The sequence below is a fragment of the Lycium barbarum genome, chromosome 6 (genome assembly GCF_019175385.1).
Source record: "Lycium barbarum isolate Lr01 chromosome 6, ASM1917538v2, whole genome shotgun sequence".
Lineage (NCBI taxonomy): Eukaryota > Viridiplantae > Streptophyta > Magnoliopsida > Solanales > Solanaceae > Lycium > Lycium barbarum.
The window spans coordinates 113,926,605-113,947,495 of NC_083342.1; the positions used below are offsets into that span (position 1 = coordinate 113,926,605).

At 36.2% G+C, this 20,891-nt stretch overlaps 1 protein-coding gene across 1 annotated transcript; it reads left to right on the top strand.

Annotated features, from left to right (window-relative positions):
* The first annotated feature begins 13,599 nt into the window (after positions 1–13,599).
* LOC132645628 (UTP:RNA uridylyltransferase 1) lies at positions 13,600–20,138 on the top strand. Its single transcript, XM_060362720.1, has 6 exons — positions 13,600–15,114; positions 16,649–17,017; positions 17,587–17,810; positions 17,920–17,983; positions 19,383–19,579; positions 19,719–20,138. The coding sequence occupies exons 1-6, from the start codon at positions 14,023–14,025 to the stop codon at positions 19,927–19,929; spliced, it is 2,157 nt and encodes a 718-aa protein (XP_060218703.1). The 5' UTR covers positions 13,600–14,022; the 3' UTR covers positions 19,930–20,138.
* The last annotated feature ends 753 nt before the right edge of the window (positions 20,139–20,891 follow it).

Genomic DNA, 20,891 nt, shown 5'->3' on the forward strand with positions numbered 1-20,891 from the left:
GTAATAAATATTACATTATCTTGTACTTTATTTTGGGAAATAGAATTCGTTTAATTAATCAAAGCAACGGGATGACATATTATTGCACATTTTATCCTTTAAACAACGTTAGGCCCACCTCTGGCGCAAAGAGGTCACATGCATGTTAGGACACGTTGTTGCTTGATATGCTTGTTTGACAACTTGTTTGACTTTATTCGATGAATTATTTGCTACAGGTCTTACTCGACTTTACGTGACCATGACTTTACCTAGATATGTTAATGAGATTAACATCGTTTATACTGTATGTCTATTTTATCTTATTCCCGAACAGAGAGTTGATTCGTGTTGACGCTCGATGGCTGACCATCCTTACATCACGAGGTCAAAGACGTCATCGTTACCTGAACGTAGTTGGGCTGTCCAAGGAAATGAAATTACTATGTCTGATCCGGCCGCATCTGTTCCAACTGGTGTAGAAAACCTCGTGATCGCTAGCAATCCGCCTGAAACTTCCGAACATGGAACTGCTATTCAACGGGATGAACATATCGCCCGCCTGACTCAAGAAATTGAGAATCTACGTCGAGAACTAAATCGGGTTAGGGACTTGACCAATTTATCCATCACACTCCAAAATTCACCTCCTAAACCTAGAAATACTGCACCAGACCCACCTCGTTTCCCATCACTCGAATCCCCAGTTCCTGAGCATTTTCCTCCCCAAAACAATGCACCTACCAACAACAACTTACCTCCGATCACCCCCGCAAATCCACCAAATCTATCATCCGCCTATACTCCCCCACAAAGTCAACCACCCACTTACACTAGCTATACTCCTCCACAAAATCAACCACCCACTTACACTACCTATGCTACTCATAATCCACCACCCATCAACCCACCAAGTCAATTGCTAGTGCACACTCCCTATGTTCCTTTGCCCACCAACACTAATCCACTACCCACAACCACTCCTCTAAACCCATCAAACCAACCACCTGCGAATACCACTTATAACACAACCCCTCCAGTCCAAAACACTCCGATCGCCCAAACTTATCCAACCCAGCATATACACGGGGCACACTTTGTCACCCCTAATGCACAATGCGTTCCTCCGGTATATGCCGCAGAAACACAAACCTTTACCAATCCAATAACGGTCAGGTTCCAACCCGAAGTAGATCAATACGAAGAAATGGAAAAGGATGCAAAGGCAGGGGCAGATAACATATTGCTAAAAGAGATCCACAGTCTCAAAGAAGCAATGAGAAACCTTCAAGTTGCTAGGGGAACCAAGAGTGTAGAATACGAAGATCTCTGTGTTCAACCTGACGTCGATTTACCCGTGGGCTACAAACCGCCGAAATTTGATACATTCAATGGAACAGGCGACCCTCATACACACTTAAGGGCTTATTGTGACAAACTGGTTGGAGTAGGTAGAGACCAGAACATAAGGATGAAGCTCTTCATAAGAAGCTTATCTGGCGAAGCACTTACTTGGTATACACAACAGGACGTCCGTAAATGGCGTGGTTGGAGCGACATGGCGCAAGACTTTATGGACAGATTCAGTTTTAACACCGACATCACACCAGATAGAGTCTACATGACTAAGTTAACCAAGAAATCAGCTGAGACATTCCGCGAGTATGCATTACGCTGGAGGTCAGAAGCGGCCAGAGTTCAACCTCCGATGAATGATAGGGAAATGACTGCCACCTTCATTGAATGCCAGGCTGGCATATTTTACGAGAAAATGATAGGTATGATGGGACAAAAATTCACAGAAGTTGTCCGAATGGGAGAAGCCTTAGAAGAAGGAATCAAATCGGGAAAAATTCAGGATCTTATTGCTTTACAAGCAATAAACAAAGCTATTCAATCTGGTTCTATCAACGGGGTTAAAAGGAAGAAAGAGGATGTCACTGCAGTCATGAACATCCAAAGGCATGAGCCGAGCCAAGCCATTCCATACTTTAGCCACCCACAACAACCTTTCTATCCTTACCACTACCCTGAACCCTACCAAGCTCCACGATCTCCTTACCCTGTCTACAACACCCAAGCTAACTACTACCAACCCCGAGCACCTCCACATCAAAACCCACGTCCGTATAAACCCAACCAAGCTCCAGCTTACCAAAATCGACCACATACTATACCTAGAGCCCGTCCAAACCCTGACACCAAAAACACCCGTAATTACACTCAGATCGCTGAACCCTTGGCTCAACTATTCGAAAGAATGAAAGCAGCAGGCATAATACAACCGATTGAAGGGAAAATTCCCGAACCTATCCCAAAATGGTTTGATGGTTCCAAACACTGTGCATACCACTCTGGAGTTGTTGGGCACGCCACTGAGGATTGCTATGGGCTTAAAAACAAAATCGAAGCCCTGATTAAGGAAGGAGTAATCCAGCTCGCTGAAGCTAAGCCCAATGTGGTCAACAATCCTTTGCCTGCTCACGGAGGTGCCAAGATCTGAAGGAGTCCAGTGCGGAAGGGGTCATATCATCAACTTTTGTCGTTCCCATAAACAATCCAAAGACAAACACATGAGGATTACCGCTACGACTACTCACAACATCGAGACATCTATCAATCGAAATGCCGAACCAGGGAAGAATTGGACTTGTTCTCCGTCCCCGATTCGCCGGGAGTCTTGGTAGACTGAACATGTAGTGAACTTTTCTTTTTAAGCTTGAATCATGCTCAAAATTTTTGTTTGCTTTGCTTCATCTTTTGGAAGCTTAATCGTGAAAACTATGAATGCATTTCTGATTTTCCTTAATCATCTATTATTGTTATTTTCTACCATAATCATCAAATCTGTCAACTCTACGACCGTGACATGCAATAAACGAACAAACAAACATACATCCCGAGAGAGTAATAAAGAAAACTAGAGGACAAGACAAGATTCCACTCACAAGAATTGAAATAGCCGATAGGTGATAACATAAGCCTAAAAGCTAGCAATTCAAGAAGAAATCAAAGTACGACATTAGGTTAGACAACCTAGTTTGCAACCTTTCCTTTAGTTGCGAACTACGCTTGACCTGATTCCTCGGTGGATACGTAGGCAGCCCACATAGGGACTCGGTCATACTAGGTTAGAATTTTTCCCATTGGCATGCATACGAACTACGCTGACCTGATTCTTTTGGTGGGATACGTAGGCAGCCCACAAAGGGTTCGGTTGCTTTACAACAAAAAAAAAAAAAAAAACCAAAAAATATCTTATCCGTACGAACTACGTTCTGACCTGATTCCCTTGGGGGATACGTAGGCAACCCACATAGGGTTCGGTTGCGCTATAACAGAAAATCCAAAGTCCTTACACAAAGAAAACCACACAGAGCTTGATTCCCTCGGCGGGATTCATAAACTATCAACATACAAATCCGTCACACCTAGATAAAATCCAACAAACCTTTTTACCATTTATATAACAGAACTACGCTGACCTGATTCCCTTGGTGGGATACGTAGGCAATCCACATCGGGTTCGGTCCCTTCATTAGAAGATTTTAGACCATTCTATACATTTACGAACTACGTTCTGACCTGATTCCTTGGCGGATACGTAGGCAACCTATACAAGGTTCGGTCACACCATAGCATAGATGTAGTACGCCCTTCAGAATCAAAACTGGGGCATATTTTTGAAAGGGTATAGACAAAAGAACAGTTGTGCATCAACAAGATTAAGGCTACCAGACAGGAAGTATTATAGATCGATTACTTTGGAAGTGTCACAATCTGAAGTTGGCAGAAATATTTTACAACTTACATATGTATACGTTTACATATATATCTTTCCTTACATACATACATTTACATATACATATTTCACAACCTATATACATATAGTCACATTTCCTTATACATATACCTACATATCTACCTTTCAAATCAAATACTTTCTTGCAATTGATTCACTACTGTTCACCTACCGAGGCTTGAACGGAGATCACAAGATCCAAACAAACAAGACGAATGGAGCGCCAACCACGTCAAGCTTCGAGTCAACACGAATCAACTTCCCCCCTCCCAAACTAAGAATTTTTCTTTGAGTGCAGGAATTAAAAGACCGCGAGATCAACAGTCAAGTCTATCACGACCGAAAAGCATCATCTGGCTCAATATGGCCTCGCCTCAAAAGCCAAACGGCTTTATTTCTAAACTCTATCTTTAATTTTATTTTATCAGAACAACTTTATGACTTCATTAACGAATATACCTGTTTTGTAGGTTAAAGACGAATCAAATCAGGATTACGCGTCATTGATTCAGCCTGTTGCGATAGCGTCGACTTCATCAGCCAAACGGCTATGCTATCACTTTACTACATACTTTATTACCTTCTTTATCTGTTTTAACCATTTTGCCTGAACTTTACAGGAATCAACATTAAGTCTCCGAAGACAACCGGAGGGATTTATCATCAAATCTCCGAAGACAACCGGAGACATCACATGGCTATACGGCCTCATACGCACAAGCCGGACGGCTACACTATGACTTTACCCTCTATTTTATCATTTGTTCTACCAACTTTAACCACTTTACCCTGAACTTTACAGGAATTATCATTGAGTCCCCGAAGACAACCGGAGACACAACATCAAGTCCCCGAAGACAACCGGAGACATAGCATCAAGTCCCCGAAGACAACCGGGGGCGTCATTCGGCTATACAGCCTCATATGCATAAGCCAGACGGCTACACTATGACTTTACTCTCTACTTTATCATTCACTTTACCAACTTTAACGACTTTACCCTGAACTTTACAGGAATTATCATTGGAGCCTCCGAAGACAACCGGAGACATCATCCACTTTACAACTTTATCCTGGACTTTACGGGAATCATCATCAAATCTCTGAAGACAACCAGAGACATCGCATGGCCACACGGCCTCATACGCATAAGCCAGACGGCTACACTTTGACGTTACTCTCTACTTTATCATTTACTTTACCAACTTTAACAACTTTACCCTGAACTTTACAGGCATTATCATTGAGCCTCCGAAGACAACCGGAGACATCGTTTGGCTGTACGGCCTCATCAGCATATCATTGAGTCTCGACAACAATCAGAGACATCACACGGATACAAAACCTCACATGCATAAGCCAAACGGCTATACACTTACTTTACTCTCTACTTTATTGTTGTACTTTACCATCCACTTTACATACTTTAACAACTTTACTTTGAATTCCGCAGATATCATTTATCATCAAGTCCAGAAGATAACCGGATGCCTTATTACTATCATTAAAACCTTCAAATGCAACTAGAGATATTATCACATCCTCAACATACGCATCACGCATTCATTCAAGTCCATGAAGACAACCAGAGACAACATTGGCCACACGGCTTCATTTTCATTCCCACACTCATATTTATTATCATTTTACACTCTTTATAATTTTACACTCTCAACGTTATTACTAATTTTGACATGAATTTCAGTTTTGGCAGAAAATACAACCTGCAGGGACGCAACACAACGTGGAACTTTATCTTACGCAGTGAACTGGGGAAAATTTGCTGAAGAGGAATACCAAACTCACAAGCAAAGGTCACGGATCTACTCTCGAACTCGATTCCGCCTATGTCCACAAACACGTGATACGTAGGTTAAATTCTCTTTCACATCCTCCGCTAAAACTCTACTCAATCTACTCTTTTCACAATCTCATATTCCTTTCTACACCCCCAGTGTCTCCATAACTCAACACTGGGGCATCTTTGAAGAATTCACATCGTGCCTAGTAGAGTCCTACTTGAAAGTGTGTTGCGCGCCACATTCATAATTAGGAGGCTATAAGCGTATGTTCCATTCTTGAACGTTAGTGTCACTTGTCTACAACCCCCTGCAAGATTGTGAATCCACAAAAACTTTCGAACTACACATGGCCTGATTCTCGTGCAACCCGAGATATGTAGGCAACTCGAAACTGAGATTCGGCCATAATTTTCCATAATTCCTTCGGCCCTCATAACATTTCCCATCAATTTTCCTAAATCATACTTTTTTACAAACTCATACTCGTCAGTCCAAACAAAATTGGCTACTACGTCAACTTCTTCGCCCGAAGATTCTTACATCACCTCCGGTCGAAGAGGGGCATCTGTTGACACCCAATTTTGTCACGCATCTCCTCCGAAATACCTATTTATACTTCTGGTATTTCGAGAAATTAAAAAATATGCATTTAAGTTTTACTATAATTATTAGTCTTTTATTAACGCCCACGTTTTATTTATTCTTCTGCAGTTTATTATTATCATTATTATTATTATTATTGTTATTATTATTATTATTATTCTTAAATTATCATTTTTATTATTAATTGTCATTAATTATTATTTCTTGTTATTTCCATTATCATTATCATTATCATTATCATTATTATTATTAATTACTAATCATTATTATCAGCGTTATTTGTTATCAATTATTAATCATCATTATCATCGTTATTTTTATTATTAATTATTATCATTGTTTTATCAACAATTGTTATTTATCATTATTAATTATTATCATTGTTTTATCAATAACTGTTATTTATTATTATTATTATCATCATTATTATTTCTTATTATTATTATCATTATTATTTTATTATTACCAATGTTACTGTTATTATTATTAATTTATTATCATTTTTTGTTATTATCAATAATTGTCATTTTTTTTAATTATTAATCACTACCATATTTATTATTATTATTATTATTATTAATTATTATCATTATCCTTACTGTTATTTGTTATTAATTATCAATATTTGTTATTTACTATTATTATTATTTTTATCACCATTATCATCAGCATTATCATTATTACCATTATCATTATTGTTATCATTATTAGCAGTATTACTACCACTATTTATTTGCTGCTATTATTTAGTATTATTGAAACTTGCATTTCTCAACGTTCTACCAACTGGCGCATACACATCGCATTTATTTCGCACATTTTAATGATAGCGTTTGTTATTTAATATTATTGCACGGTCATTGCAACATCATATAATTTTATTATCCGGATCTTTTATTTCCGTATTAGGTGATATTCTGGCACCCTTAGTACATCGTTAATCAAAATGGGTCTTTTATTCAAATTTAGAGGCCAAACTATTTCTTGCACTTAGTCCGTATATTGACTTACCGGACCTCAAATCAAAGTCCGATTAATTCCTAATATTTTTGGACTAGACCATATTTTTTATCTCAATTTTTAGATCAGTCCATATTTAGTTTACCAATCCATTCTTTTAAATACCCAGTCTAAAATTTGACCCGGTCCACAAATGGACCGGGTCCAATTCATTTTTTTCAGCAAAATGAGGAAGGGTTTCCCCTTCATCTCCTCATTCTTTCCGCCTCTTTCTCTTCTTTTCCTCTTTCCCTTTCCCTCTTTCCCTCATCGCCGCCGCTCCTTCTCTTTCTCCTCTCCACTCCACTCTCTTTTCTCCCTCCTCCGTGACCAAACCCTGGCCGCCTCACCCACTATTCCCTGTTCCCCGCTTGTTCCCCACACTTGTTCCCTCGTTCCCTCTCTCTCCCGCTCCTCCTTCCCCCTTTCCTCGACACAAAAAGAAAACAAAAAAAACCTATAAGAAGAGAAAACAGAGGAAGAGAATGGGGGAGATCAAAAAAATCAGACGGGATTTTGGGGAAGAGACGAACAGATCGAAAAAAGATCTGGAACCCCAAAAAATTCCCCTATAGCTTACAAGTTTTAATCGCCTCGAGTTTCCCAGGAGAGAAGCAATTTTACTCAGCGTTCTTGAAGAAAACGATTACTGAGCATTTTTAGAGGATCCAGAAATCCATAGCATCTGTTACAATTTTCATTTTTTTTTATTACCATTCTCAACCCTAAGACCGTTTAAACATTCATTTTGTCTTGGGGGACTTTAGCCACGACAGAAATCTTCGAACTCTTTTTTGGGTGAGTTTCTAATCTGTTCCTAACGAGAGTAGATTCGAGACCCCGACGCTTCGTTCACTGCTCACAAAAAAGGTAGACCCTGATACATTTATTGCTCTTAATCTTTAGTTTCTGCTTTAGTTAAAATTCTGGCTCATTTCCGTCTTCGTTGTAGTAGCTAGATAATTTCTCGGTTTTCCTGTTATTTGCTTGATGTTTGAGTGCTGTTAGGATAGGGTGTTAATCGCCAAATAGTGAATTTTGAAAGACGTCACTGTGATTTGGGTGTTTAGATTAAGTTTCCAGGATTTAGAACCCATTTAGAGTCGAATATACATAGGATATATTATCGGGTTATCAAGATAATATGAAGATATACCTTCGACATACATTTGATATACACACCATGGTGTGTATATCTTAGGTATATTACGCATATGATTAGAACAGGCCAGTACCGTCTCTCTTTTACTCTATTTATTCAAATGATATACCCTGTCGGGAATATAATCTTCTTAGATTTAAGTACGATAAAATGATCATACAACATGTCGATATTGGTTGTTGAATTCTGTTTGGTCCTAAATCCGAATTCTGTATTGAGTTTCATTAACAAGTCATGTATTAAACCTTGTTCCATTTCAGTTGGTCAGGTTGTAGTTTAGTGACTTAGCAGGATTGTGCATATTTTGATTAGTTTGGATTAGGCACATTCATGTTTTAATTAGTTTAACTTCGGTTTTAGTAACGTCCATACGTTCACATCTTAGTTTAGTTTTTCCAGTCTAATAGTTAACAGTCCTACATGTTTATGTCTTAATTTGGTTTGCCTTAATTTCAGTTTATAAGTGCTTACATGTTCACACATGTCTGTCAGTTCAGTCAGTTCGATTGTGTGTGTTTCGTGGTTAGTCAATCTAGTCTTAGTGAGTATCTTGATAGTATTCGTATATGTTTTATGTTTAAATAATGGCAGTTTAATGGTCGATAACACAGTTGCTGCTAATACGATTTTCAAATCTGTTTCAAAACCTTCTTAATAACATTTTCCCCTTTATTCTATGCTTGATATATTGCCCCTCGTGTTTGATCTAAAATTGCTTAAAATGGGAGCTTCAGCCTATCTATAAGCTACTGCTTCCATAGTATCTTCAATCTGTCGTTGGGATCTGAAATCTGTGAATTCTGTTTTTTTTTTTAAATGATTGTTTTAACATTTTATTCCATGCTTAATCTGAGCTTCACTTCATATATCCGAATCCTTGTGTGTCGGTTTGTTTTAATTAATTTAAATCATCCCCAGAATTCATATAAGTAGATCCGGCTTGATCGTATATGAGTAATAGATGTTATAGTTGAAAGATCCCGAAATCTTATATTGATCCTATTCTGTCATCTTCAGTTTTGTCCTGCTTCTGTTTGGTGTCTTAAATGATTGGCTTCATATTCTGCTTCGGTTAGATTTCAGTTCAGATCGCTTGATTGAATTTTTTGAGTATCTAGCTTTAATTGGACTGTAGAATGTTTTTGGTTTGGGTGGTGCTTCCCTTTCCCTAATTTTGAGGCCAATCTTCCCAAAGCAGGCAGTAGATATAATCAGAATTAGTAAACACCATAGCTGTAGACCTTGGATTGTAGTAATGTTCATTTTTTTTAAGCCACTCGAGACAAGGCTGAGATAACGCTTTTTAAACACATGGCTTTCGTTAAAGTCCTGATGAGTATCGGTTAAGAGATACTAGCTTTTCAGTTTTATGGGCATTGTGCTTGGGTACTGGCCAACATGAGAGTAACGCATAAATGATAGATTCATCAAAGTTTAATGAATTCATAAGATTACTCATGCATTTGCAATTTCCCATAGAGCCTGTTTCTTAGTTTATTTGATGTGGAAATTCGATTAATTGTTCACGTTTTTTTAAAGTCCTCATTCGTGTATATGGATTTCCTTGAATTTATGAGTTGTAAATTGAACGATAGTGTTACTTTACTTTGTTTACTTATTTTATAAAAGAATTATATCGTTACTCTAATCTTTTATTATTTTCTTTGTTTCGCATGTACAACCGGAGCCGAAGTATGAAGTTTGCATATCTGTGCCCAATCTTGCTTGAGCTGAAAATCACGAAAAATCTCAATCTCTCGTGAAAGTCAAAAATGGCTTTTTCACCTCTTTATACACCATCTCTGTCATCTCATTTTCATTCTTCTGACATTTTGTTTATATGTTTGGTGTGACTAACATTTTATATTATTTTATTTTTCTGACTTAGATGAACGTTAGCAACTTAGTGAAGTTTAATAATGGGTAGTTAATTCCACAAATTCATACTCATTTCTAGTTATGTTCTAAACTATTTATGGTATTTATAATATTTATTTGAGGAATTGACATTCAAAACGGCATGACTATATATTTTGAGTCAAAGGAATCATTCTTTACTTTATTATCTTAAAAATTTCAAAACGTCACTAATATGTAAATATTAATCCAAGTATACTTTATAAACATTATTTTTAAGATTTATTCAACTATGTACACTTTTAGTCGAATATAATTAAATAAAGTTAATAAAAAAGAAAATTCATGTCCTTTGTATCAAATTTATAAAGCTAGATTTTATCGGCATTGTTATATTAACACAATTTTATCTAAAGTTTTAACTTCGCTAAACTTACTGCCTATATGAAAATCATTACCTTTTCAAGTTCGCTTTCAATAATACTTAAAATATTTTCTAATACAAATCGTTATATTTTACAGGTCTTATTTTTAATAACATTACTACATTTTCCTTTAAAATTTTAGCAATATTTATGAGCTATTTTCCAAACATTCAAAATATTATGTTTACACTTAGCCTACCTAACCGTAAGTCCGGTTGGTTAACCATTGTTAATGGGTCTTAACGGATGCCTAATACCTTCCCTTTAGACTAATTGAACCCTTACCTAGAATCTTAAGTTTCGCAGACCTTAAACACAGTTAACTTTAAACCTAATAACTTTAATAAAATTTAGGTGTCCTAATTCACCATAAATAATTAGGTGGCGACTCCTTAACAAAACCAACAAAAAACAGGAATCTCCAATACGTCATACTTCTACTTTAATCCCGGGTTAAAAAGGGGTGTGACACACATCTTTACATAAAACTTAATTACTTAATTGGAGTATATTTTTCAAGAATTTAAGGTATATATACTAAAACTATAAATATATTTTTCACTATAGTCTATAGTAGCTCCATTTCGTGGGATTTCATTGAGTATGTTGATGTTGTTGTTGTATAGTCTATAGGTATAATTTAACATAATATGAGATATTAAGTATACTACTGTTTTGGGTTAATCCGCCATTATAGATCACTGTTGACTATTTTTAAATACATGTACATTCCCAATCGGCTCAAGAAAATATAAGTTGATTTCAATCAAATTCTGATTTTTCCTAACTTCATCATTTCACTCTCTTCCAAAATTAATATTTTTCTCATTGAATATTCTGAATTCCTACAAAGGTAATTAAGACTTTTAAGAGTTCTCGATATATATATATATATATTTGAATGCATATCAGAAGATCTTTCAATGATTACATTCGTTGTGTTTTGAGAGTAAAACGTCATTTTACTATTTGCACTTCAACGAAAATTTACTCAAAAGACAGCACTTTTTATAGTGTAGCTTGAACTGATTATTTCTATCAAGAACTATGTCTTCTTTTAGTGTTGTTGAGTAGTTTGTTATAAAATGGGAAAGTGGTGAATCCCACATCGATTAACCATACGCCATAAACACGCCTAATGCCTAGGGCTCGCCTAACAGTTCTTACACAAATTATATTTTAAATTCCTTAATTAAAATCATTCACTCATAGTTTCTTACCTATGGACCGGTGCAACATGTATATGTCAACGCAAGACATGATCAAACCATGTCAAGCGACCTTCTCTCGTTTTATCCACAACTCATGCTACTTGTGTCTTCTGGCCAATGTAGTCAGTTTCAATCTAATTAATATCAATGTATTACCGCACATATATCCATGGCATTCACATCTTTACAACACTTATCTTCTTGTATATATGTTGGACTTTAGCGGCTCAACATTCGCTACATATAGTATTGTCAGTCTTATATCTATTATATAGAATTTACTTTTCACAGGCATTCATCTATCCAGTGGCGGAGCCACATGCAACCAAGGGGTGTCAATTGACACTCCTTTGCTGGAAAATTACACTGTGTAGATATGCAAAAAGAATTTTTATGTGTTTTTTTTTATGTATATATACTATGTGTTGAATTCCTTTAATTTCTTCGTACATTTACTTTTTCATATTTTCACCCCTTAGTAAAAGTCCTAGTTCCCCCACTACATCTATCACAATTTATTACCTCGACAACACTTCTCCACTTCAACCATTTAGTTTTAATCTTATAATGAGAAACATCTTTAACTGTCATTTTATTTTTCTTGAAAAATGAGCTTAAATATCTAAATTGTTTTCATTTTGACATCATAATCCTGTTTAGTCTTACCTCAACTTTGCTTTTTCCATGATTACTAAACTTACCGTACATGTATTTAGTCTTACTTTTACTTATCGTAAAATCTTTATTTATAAGGTTCTTTTTCATATATGACTCAAGTTTTTAGTTGACACATTGCTAATTTTGTCCATTAACACAATATCATTAACAAGTAATATATCATGAAACCTCACCTTGTATTATGTTGATTAGCTCGTCTATAACGGAGGCTCAAACCCCTAACTTTAGAGTCAATTAATTAGTAAGTGGATACTATATCTTATACATAATTATTTTATTTTATGTTAAAACATTTAATCAATTCTCATCCACTGCTACATGAATGGATCTATCTCTTCTGATTATTACCTACATCTTAATTTAAGAACACATAAAATTGATTTTCAATTCTTTCAAGAACTATTTTGTTATTTTCTCTGAAGTTTAGTAGTCAAAGAATATCCTTTGAAACTTGAATACCTGGCAAGAAGGTGTATTGATATCGAAAACTTAACTCATTTGCTAAACAAGTCGTTCACCAAAAACAAATTCTTCCATTTCCCATGATTACAATTCTGCTCTATCTAGAAGATAAGATTCTTTTTAAAAGTTCAATAAATGTAATCCTAGATTAAAAAAATCGAAATTGAAGTAAGGAAAGTAATAATGATGGAATGGGAATCGCACCGTCACCACAAAATAATTCTCTTGGCTTTTCAAGCACTCAAAAAAGATGTATTACAGTTGCTATGCCAGTTCAGCAATTTGTGTCTAATGGCACACTTTATATGTAGATAAGTGTTCAATAGAAATAAACCTTAGTTAAGGTGTCTAAGTGAAAAATAGTGTCAAGTTTAAGGAGCTGTCTATGTATTGACCTTTAAAATATCAACAACACTTTTTGAAAAAAGAAAGGTAAAAAGGGCTATAAATAGCTTAATCAAGTTGAATATCACACATTTGTTGAACATTACCAGGTATATTCCATGTCAATCTATATCGTGGTGTATAAAATAATGAAGTAATTTCGGTTATCATTTTCAAATTTAAAAAATATATAGCGCATATGTAAGGTCCAATCCAAATTTACTTAGAATTGAAACATTATTGTAGTAGTAGTAATTTTTTTCATTCCAACCTTTTTATAGGTATCACAGATTGAAAGAAAAAAGTGCTTCTTGTACAAGCCTTCTTGTACAAGTTTTTAAAATATCAACAAACCATACTAGTACAACTCCAGGTCTACAACTACTCCTCAAACATCCTAGTCCTAGTACAAAATAGAGAACGCTTTTTGGTTTCCAGATACTTATATGATGAAGTAAGTATATTACTTATCAATATTAAAAACTGATACTACTTTACTATCTTTTATTTTGTTCTTTTTCGAGAAATCCAATCAACAGACGGAATGGGTAAAGATTTATAGTAAGTGGTAAGTAAAGTATTTCTTAGATCGAAAAAAAAAGAAAGTGTCTATATTTGTTAAAGACTTGTAGTAAGTAACTTAGTGAGTGTGTAAAGGATGAACGGCGGAGGAGGCGACGGCGCATCACAGTCAACGTCATCAGACGGCGGTGAATTCCTTCTTCAATTGCTTAAAAATCATCCGCCACGTCAGCAGCCGCAACCGCCGGCGCCGGCGCCACATCAGCTTCCACATGATCCAGCAGTTGCTGCAGTAGGTCCCACTGTACCCTTCCCCCCATTCCAGCACTCACACTCTCACTCTCACTCTCACTCTCCTCCTCTTTTTGTACCTCATAATTTCTACCACCTTCAAGGTTTTCCCCAAAACCCTAACCCTAATTTCTCATCTCCACCTGGTCCGAGTGGGTTCAGTCAATTTCAACATGCTGGTGGCCCACTTGGATTTGGATCAGTAGGGCAAAACATGGGTGCCAATGTTGGTAAGCCAAGTAATTCAACTCATGAGCTTGATCAAAATCTGATTTTTGGATCTTTACCTAGATATTATGGTTTCAGTGATGATTTAGCCGGTAAAGTTGGTAACTTTGCACAGAAAAACCAAGAATCAAGATTAGGGGATGTAAGGATGTTGAATGGTGGTAAGGTTGAGAATGCTATTGGTTCGGGTCGAAAACAACATGATTTTGTGGGGAATTTAAGGGGTTTTGAGCAACAGAATAGTACCAGAAGAGGGGATGTGGCACCGCCAGGTTTCTCCAGCAATTCCAGGAGTAGGGGTTATGAGCGTAATGTGGATAAAGACAAGAGTAGTTTTGTTGAGTTGAACCATAGGGGTATTGGGTCGAATCATAAGCATGAAAGGGAAAGTAACCATCTTTCCAGGAATGGTAAGAATTATGCTATTGGTTCAGATGATCGAGGGGTTTTTCGTCAGCTGGAATCACCCGGACCACCAGCAGGAAGTAAACTTCACTCTGTTTTGGCGTCTAATGTTGAGGATTCTATGTCGGAATTACATGTTGAGGATGCTGAAAGTAGGGAAGAAAGGAAGAAGCTAGGTAGGAGTTCTGCTCGAGGCCAAAGTGAATTGGATGAATTGGGAGAACATCTTATCAGTTCTCTTGGACTCGAGGATGAATCGGATGAAAGAAGCGACAAAAAGAAGCATCATGCCTCTCGCGATAAGGTATTCACTACCGACAAATATTCAGATTTTATGTGTTTGGTTTGGCGTGATGAACGTGCCTCCTAGATCTTTTTTTTTCTTTTTTCTTGCGACTTATAGTGGTTTGAAGAAATTGAATTTTTAATACAAAATGGTTGTATACGCACGCGTTGGTAGTAGTTTTTAGCTTTAATCCGTGGTTTCATCAGCAAAATAAGATTTAAAGTTACTTTAACAGTGTTTGTACTTCGTAAAAGAAACGAGTTTGTTTAACCTTTTTTCTTTATGCTATAATATCTAACTATTTGGTGATATCACTGCTTTTGCTCATAATACAGCTTATTGATTTCCTTCTCAGGCAATGACTGGAATTATATCAACTAAACGACATTTTTTTGGTCTGAAAGAAACTAATCAACTTGTTATCTGGCTTTGACAGCACATATATGTGAGACTGATAAACCCTTGACTGTGAGCAACCGTATGCACTGACTAACTGAATTTTTAACTCATTGAATTTAAAAGAAAAAATGACAAAAATGGTCCTTATGTTTGAGAATGGTTCAAAATAGCCCTTAAAGTATGCTATAAACAGAGAGAGTGCATGGATCAATGTTATTTGGATCAAAGTTACCTTGTGAGAAAATTAATCTTGACTTGGAAATTCAGATTGATTTTGGATGATATTTCCCTAACAACATGGATCAATGTGTCGAACCAACTTTACTTACATTAGAGTTTCAGGATGATTGGTACACCAGTTGTGTGGAGCTTAAATCTGAAATGAAGCACGTCGGTTTGAATTGTGCATGCTTTTACTTTGTGGGTAACATTGAACGGTATTTTCAGTTATAAGAACATGTGCTTTATTGAGGACAATTCTGACCAATGTGTAGTCAAAGGCTAGAAATGGACCAATTATATAAAAATGATGTTTTCCTTTTCACCCTCTACTTTGTTTCCAAGCGGATTGAACATCATAATTACTTTCCTTTTTACAAGTCAAAACTTTCCCTGTTTGTGATTCATTAATTGTGTTCTAAGAGCATCTACTTGATTGAGAGACAAACACGCAAGTTGATGACAAATTCGTGATCTTAGTCCATTCCCTTATCTGTAGATTGGGCTGTCTGGATATGTCTTGGCATATTCTCTAAAAAACCGTGCAACTGTGTTCTAATTCTCTAGCATGTTTTGTTTTTTGGCTTCTCTGGTACAAGTACCAAAGAGTTAAGCAATGTATGGTTGGGGTGAAGAGGAGCGGGAGAAAAGTGAGGATTATGTGTCATCTGACTCATTTTCCTTGTTTGTATTAAAAGCAAAAAAGCAGCTGAAGGATTCCATTCATGTCAGATCTTTCAATCTATTTAAAATTGGATGCTTAGAAGGAAGTATAACAATTTTACTTATCTTCCAACTGCCCCAAACAATTGGAAGTAAATCACTAATATCTCATGAGGGCAAAAATAAACCTGTTAATCTCTCTATCCTTTCTCCTATCCTTCTCGACACCGAACATACTGTTACTGACTCACTTCTGTGCTGCTTTCATCAGGACTACCGATCAGACAAGAGAGGAGAATTTATACTTGGCCAGAGGATGAGGATGTTGAAAAAACGGATTGCATGTCGGAGTGACATTAATAGGATGAATGGTGCTCTCGTAGCAATATATGAGTCCTTAATACCTCCAGAGGAAGAAAAGACAAAACAGAAACAGTTACTAGCACTGCTGGATAGAATTGTTCACAAGGAATGGCCTGATGCTCGGCTCTATGTATATGGATCATGTGCCAATTCTTTTGGCTTCTCAAAAAGCGATATTGATATTTGCCTTGCAATTGAGGATGCAAATATTGACAAAGCAGAGGTATTGTTGAAGTTGGCTGACATGTTGCAGTCAGACAATCTCCAGAATGTGCAGGTATTGAGAAAAGCTTAGCTACACATATACTAATTTCGTTAATGTTCCATATTGCAAGAAAAGAAAAGGAAATTGGGCAGAACTCTGTGTGTGTGTGATCTTCACTTGAATTAAACTCTCTTGATTCCTTTAAAATAAAACTAGCGGTTTGTTTGTTTTTCTTTTCGTTGAGTCTAAAATTAAATTTTATTATCTTTTTAATCTCATTAAAAAGGGTAAATTAGAAAAAGAGGGGGGGGGGGGGGGGGTGCAAGAATGAAACTTTGGCATAATTTTATGCTTGTTTGTTGGTTCTTTTTCGTTTTCATTTGTTGTATTTTTCTGAGATCTAGCAGCTTGGGTGGTTTGATCCTTCAATTTAAAAACATGGATTTCACATTTTGCGGTCCCTGGCCTCCCCTTAGTGGGCTGGACTAAGTCCACTTGCCATGGTCAATCCAGAGTGGATCTAGAATCTTCTATGCTTCTGATTTCTTATAAGGTCCTTAAGTTTTGTGGCTTTTCCGTTGGTGCTTCCTTCTGATTTGATTTCTGTTTCAGTATGGTCTCTGACTCAAGTTTCCATGCAGGCGCTAACGCGTGCTAGGGTGCCTATAGTCAAGCTTATGGATCCAGAAACCGGGATATCTTGCGATATATGTGTGAATAACGTTTTGGCTGTTGTTAACACAAAGCTGCTTCAAGATTATGCACAAATAGATGTACGATTAAGGCAGTTGGCATTTATTGTTAAACACTGGGCTAAGTTGAGAGGGGTGAATGTAACTTACCAGGGGACATTATCTAGTTATGCGTAAGCCTACATTTTCCTGCTATTTCCTTTTTCCCTCTCATTTTCTTATTCATATTTACCTTATCAAAAAAATCTTATTCATCGGGCTAACTTTTATTTCTGCTTCCAGGTATGTGTTAATGTGCATTCACTTTTTACAACAGCGAAGACCTGCCATCCTTCCATGCCTACAGGTGTTTTCTTTAGCTCCTGATGTTATGATGTATGCATTTTATGTGAAACTTGTAATGTGTGCACACTATCTGAACTGTTTGATTGTTACAGCATTACTGCAAGGATGTGGAAATATCTGTTGTTTGGTTGAGCGTGGACCGGCTTTTTTTGATTAATCTATTCCTCTAGTCAGTGACTGTGAATTATTAGTTGCTTGATTGAGCTCAAATTACTTTTGCTTGGTCTATTTTAGTCACATGCACTTTCTTTCTGTCACGTGCCCCTTCAGTTAAGCATGTACAGTTTTTCTTGAGGAACCAAACTGTCGTGGTGATTTTAGATTGTGGAAGAAAAACTGTAAAAAGTGCATCATACCTACAGTGTAGTTATTTTGCTTTTTGGGGTTTTTTTTTTTTTTTTTTTTTGTGGGGGGGTCCAATTGTCAAGTCTGTCTTGCTCTATCTGGAAAGCAAGCTTGAAATTCATCTTCTTTGGGATCTGTAATATCTTTCCTCTTAATCAGATGCTCGTTTGGGAAATCGTGAATTATAGTTGTATTTAATTCACGTTAAGACTTTGGCGTGGCTGTTGACGAGTACATCTTCGGGTAGTAACCAAATCCTTATCTTAGAGCTAGAGCTATGGAGTGTGAAAGACAGTCTAGTTGTTTTCATTCAATTAAAGAACGGTTCATCATATCATTTTTCTACTTAGAATTGTTTTCACCTTAGGTTCTTGCCACCAATTGCCCTTTGTTGTTTTCCTCCCTTTGTTAGAGTAGACGGGATGTTTTGGGAATTGAGTTTCATGTAGAGATTTTAAGGAACTAGCTGTCTGGGAATTGCACAGCTGCATTTTCTATTTCCCTTCTCTTCAATCTTCACTGTATGATTATCCAGCATGGATGCACTTGGAGCTCATTAGCTGTGGACTTCCATTTGATTCTGTACTAGTTAATTTGATCTCACATAAAAGACACGAATCTTCCGATTTGGTCTCTTTCTGTACTGTATTTTAAAAGATTGGTTTAAAAAGTATGATTAAGAAAGAATATAAATGATTTGTGCACAACGAGAAGAATGAAGTTCCCCAATATGCTTCACATTTACCATACGAAGCATGAAACTTGCTTTCTTGTCTTTCTTTCCCGTCTAAAAATCAAGTATAGTTCATTACGAACATTGGTTAATCAAGTAGTTATCACTAAAATCAGTTTCTTGATGTGTCATAACATTGCTTTGGAATATTTACCCTCTATATGGGCTATTTCTCGGCCTTGCAAACTGGCTGGGACACTGAACTTACCTTTGATGTATTTGGTAATACTTTTCTGCTGCTGTAGTCCTAAGAAAACCAAAATAAAAAAAAAAAAACTAAAGGTCAGGATTTTCACATTGATTTCTTCTGTTCTCTTATCAGGGAATGGAAGCAACCTACTCTGTTAATGTTGACAACATTGAATGTGCTTACTTTGATAAAGTGGAAATGCTTTATGGTTTTGGATCTCACAATGGGGAAAGTCTTGCTCGGTTGGTGTGGGCATTCTTCAACTACTGGGCGTATTGTCATGATTATGCAAATGATGTTATATCTGTTCGTACAGGAAGCACAGTGAGGTGATGCTTTGTAGCATACGACTGATTTTTGTTCTTGTTGATTATAATTTTTTTTTTTAAAAAACTTTTCAAGCATTTCTCATAGCGGGTTTCTGTTTTGTGTTGCTTACTAATTTTCTTCCTGTGTGATGATGTGCAGCAAGCGAGCCAAAGACTGGACTAGGAGGATTGGGAATGACAGGCATCTGATATGCATAGAGGATCCATTTGAAGTTTCTCATGATCTTGGTCGGGTGGTGGACAAATTCAGCATAAGAGTACTGAGGGAAGAATTTGAACGAGCTGCTGAAATAATGCAGCATGACCCGAACCCTTGTGTGAAACTCTTCGAACCCTATGTTCCTAGCTGATTGGCCTTTTGTTCAAGAGAAATGACCAATAATTATAGGAATGCCCCTCCTGATGTAAATTCGTTATGAAGTTCCTTTTTTGTATCCCTTCTCGTTTTGGCTTTCACTAAAGTGTATCTAGGCGTTGTTATCTTTATCTGGCATCTAGGTGTTATTTTGTAAAGAACAATCTCCTGGAATTTCATAGTATGTAATCTATTTATTTTGCATATTGCTAAGGCATGTATTTCTTGGTCTATTATAGTTACATTTGGACTTGCATTTGACATGAAAATAATTGAATTTATGACGGGAAAAATATTTCACTTGAAAAACTGATTTTAACATGAAACTCATCTTCAAAATAATTTATAAACAAAATTAATCTAATGTTTCCAAATAATATATATTTAAAAAAAAAAACACGAAAAAAAATTTTATGGTCCAACAGGAGTATGACTGGAAAGAGTTGAGTACAGAAGAAAGCGATACCCTGAGGTTTACGGTGCGAGGTGGTACTGTAGTTATAACATGTTTGGTTAAACTAATTTTCTCTAAAAAATATTTAATTTTTCAATAAGTGCTTATTTGAAAAAAAGTGAGATATTTGATTAAGTCTTTGAGAGAAAATAAGCGCTTTTGGGGAATAACAGTAGCAGTTTTTTAGAAGCTAAAAAAATAAACTTTTGCCCATAAATAATTTTTTGAAAAGTATTTTTTAAAAAATACACTTAGAAATACATTTTAAAAGCTTGATCAAACATCAATTGTTGTTTAAAAGTGTTCTTTAAATTATTGGTCAAATACAAACTGTTTTTCGTTAAAAGTATTTTTTTGAAAAGTTCTTTTAAAAAAAATACTTTTTAAAATAAGCTGATTTTCGAAGCTTGATGAAACAAGCTATTAATCTTAACTAAAAATCTCTGATTCCAGCTTTAAAAATAAATTCATAAAATCATTTTGATAACAAAGCGCTTTATAAC

Bases quoted from the DNA above. Each gene is read 5' to 3' on its own strand.
- LOC132645628 (XM_060362720.1), top strand. From the start codon at position 14,023: ATGAACGGCGGAGGAGGCGACGGCGCATCACAGTCAACGTCATCAGAC. The intron at 15,115-16,648 runs GTATTCACTACC...TGCTTTCATCAG, and splicing joins ATCATGCCTCTCGCGATAAG to GACTACCGATCAGACAAGAG. The intron at 17,018-17,586 runs GTATTGAGAAAA...GTTTCCATGCAG, and splicing joins ACAATCTCCAGAATGTGCAG to GCGCTAACGCGTGCTAGGGT.